Genomic DNA, 2331 nt, shown 5'->3' on the forward strand with positions numbered 1-2331 from the left:
CGGACACCACACCAAGATCAGTCCACCCTCAGCTTCCCAGCCCGAGGATGTCTGGAAGCTCCAGACGAAAGCTCGCTTTAAGAAAGAGAGAGAGAGAGACAGAGAGAGACAGAGAGAGAAAATTGTTAATGACTTTGATGACTATTGTATAATAGTTTATCTGTAAAATTCAAATTTATACACCTATTTTGACCCTGTATTTGACCTAGACCTCTATAGGCGCTCTACTAGCCTGTTTAAGAAGCACGGATAAAGCCGCTATTCGCAAAATAGAGAAGAATCTCTACAAGTGTAACGTTGCTGAAGTAGCTATTACTTTTAATAAAGTTTGCTTGAGAGAGGGTCTGCTTCTTAAGTACAATAATATTTGGCTACATGACCAGTCAGCAAGAAATAATGAGGACACCAGGAGCTTTAGAAAATCCCTCCTACAGCAGCAAATAGCAATCAAGACTACCGAACTGCATGCCCTCCAGAACGAGACCAAGAGACTGCGGCAGGAGTGGGAGAGAGTGAGAAGCAGCCCTGGCACCAGTGGAGTAAGAGAGGAACCTATAGCAGCACGTCTTGGTGCCCTTCGAGAGGAAGGTAGTTATGGACTGGACGACACCGAATTAGAAAATCCTGAACGTGACACACCCACTGAGAAGACAACCCCGCAGGAGAGGAACCAACATACCCTGGGAACATCGAGAGATGCCTCGTCTGCCTTCAGGAGGACGACCTGAATCAGCGGATGAGAGGTGCCCTGCGCAAGCTCATCTCCCTGAACGGTGACAAACTACGCATCCCTGAACGAACCCAAGGATACATTAACCTTTCTGATTAAATCCCCACTCCTGATCAAGACGCCCTTCTGAAGCTGGGTCTTAATTGCCACTTCATTTCGAGACCCAGGCCTCAAGACAAGAGACTCGAAATCGAGTTGCTCCCAGACTCCATCCAGCAACTCGAAGCCCGGAGCATCGTGAGAACTACCGACGCCAATCAACCCCTCCTACTTGCTGAAGCTCTTACAGGGAGGGGCTCGCACTCCAGCGGGATCCTCACCAAGGAGATGAAGAAAGCAGCGAAGGAACTGAAGGAGAAAGTGAACATCATGGTGCAACGTGCGGACAAGACAGCAGACTTCATCTTGATTGATACTGCCGAATATCACCAGAAGCTGGATGCTATTTTGTCTGACGAGAGCAAGTTCGAGCGCCTGACAAGGAACCTGACAGACGACATCAAGAGGGAAGCTAACAGAGTCATCAGCGCAGTAAATGCTGCGACAAATGCTGTGCACCTCCTGCCCATACAAGGAGACTACAGCCTGTGTTATTTATATGGTAATATAAAAACCCACAAACAAGGAAACCCACTCCGGCTGATCATCAGCCAGATGCCCGCCCCTACGTACGCCTTGGCTAAACCCCTCAATCAAATATTGACCACTTACGTCCCGAGTCAGTACAGCCTGCAGTCTTTGGCAGAATTCTTAGAAGCCATCAAGGATGCCCCTGGTACTGGGATTATCACCTTGCTGGACGTGGAGTCACAATTTACAAACGTGCCTGTCGACGAAACCATCGATATAACCCTTGATCGTTTCTACAGGAATCAGTTGACAGTGCCCCTCAATATACCAGAAGCCTCGCTCCATATGCTGCTGGAGATCTGCAGGAAGAAGGCCCCTTTCTCCACCCAGCGTGGCCAGATGTTCCGCCAGAACGATGGCGTGGCGATGGGCTCCCCACTGGGGGTCCTCTTCGCTAACTTTTATATGGGCACCATGGAGGAATGGGTCTTCACCAGGATGCAGCAACCCCGCAGATATGGACGTTATATTGACGACATCTTTGTGCAAGTCGATGCCGAGGATGAGGTAGAAGCCGTCCGTCAAGCATTTCAGCAGTGCAGCTTGCTGAATTACACAGTTGAACACAACTCTGACGATCAGGTCCCCTTCCTCGATGTCCTTGTAAGCAAGACGGAAGATGGCCTCCGTACTTCAGTCTACTCCAAGAACCCCAGTTTAGGACTTTGACTCAATGGAGACAGCGAGTGCCCCGCCACATTCAAAAGCACCACCGTCAGGGCCTTCGTCAGGAAGACCCTTTCCCACTGCTCGACCTGGCAAGACACTCACCAGGAACTCGACCGTGCCTCCCAAGTACTTGTGAAAAACAGGTACTCAAATAAATTAATCAGCAACGACGTCCGCAAAACCCTGGAGAAAAGGTACGGTAGTGAGAGCCCACAGCCCCGCCCCCAGGAATATATCAAGCTGTACTACAAAGCCTTCATGAGTTCCCATTACCGTGAAGAAGAGGACTCTATTAAGAAAAT

At 49.5% G+C, this 2331-nt stretch overlaps 1 protein-coding gene across 1 annotated transcript; it reads left to right on the forward strand.

The window, feature by feature from the left end:
• The first annotated feature begins 1057 nt into the window (after positions 1-1057).
• On the forward strand, positions 1058-2029 carry LOC135201134 (uncharacterized). Its single transcript, XM_064230012.1, has one exon. It carries the CDS (start codon positions 1058-1060, stop codon positions 2027-2029), a length of 972 nt encoding a protein of 323 aa, XP_064086082.1.
• Positions 2030-2331: the final 302 nt, after the last annotated feature.

The sequence above is a fragment of the Macrobrachium nipponense genome, chromosome 28, assembly GCF_015104395.2.
Source record: "Macrobrachium nipponense isolate FS-2020 chromosome 28, ASM1510439v2, whole genome shotgun sequence".
NCBI classification, from domain to species: Eukaryota; Metazoa; Arthropoda; class Malacostraca; order Decapoda; family Palaemonidae; genus Macrobrachium; species Macrobrachium nipponense.

Excerpts from the sequence above, each read along its gene's own strand:
- LOC135201134 (XM_064230012.1), top strand. The coding sequence starts at position 1,058 with ATGAAGAAAGCAGCGAAGGAACTGAAGGAGAAAGTGAACATCATGGTG.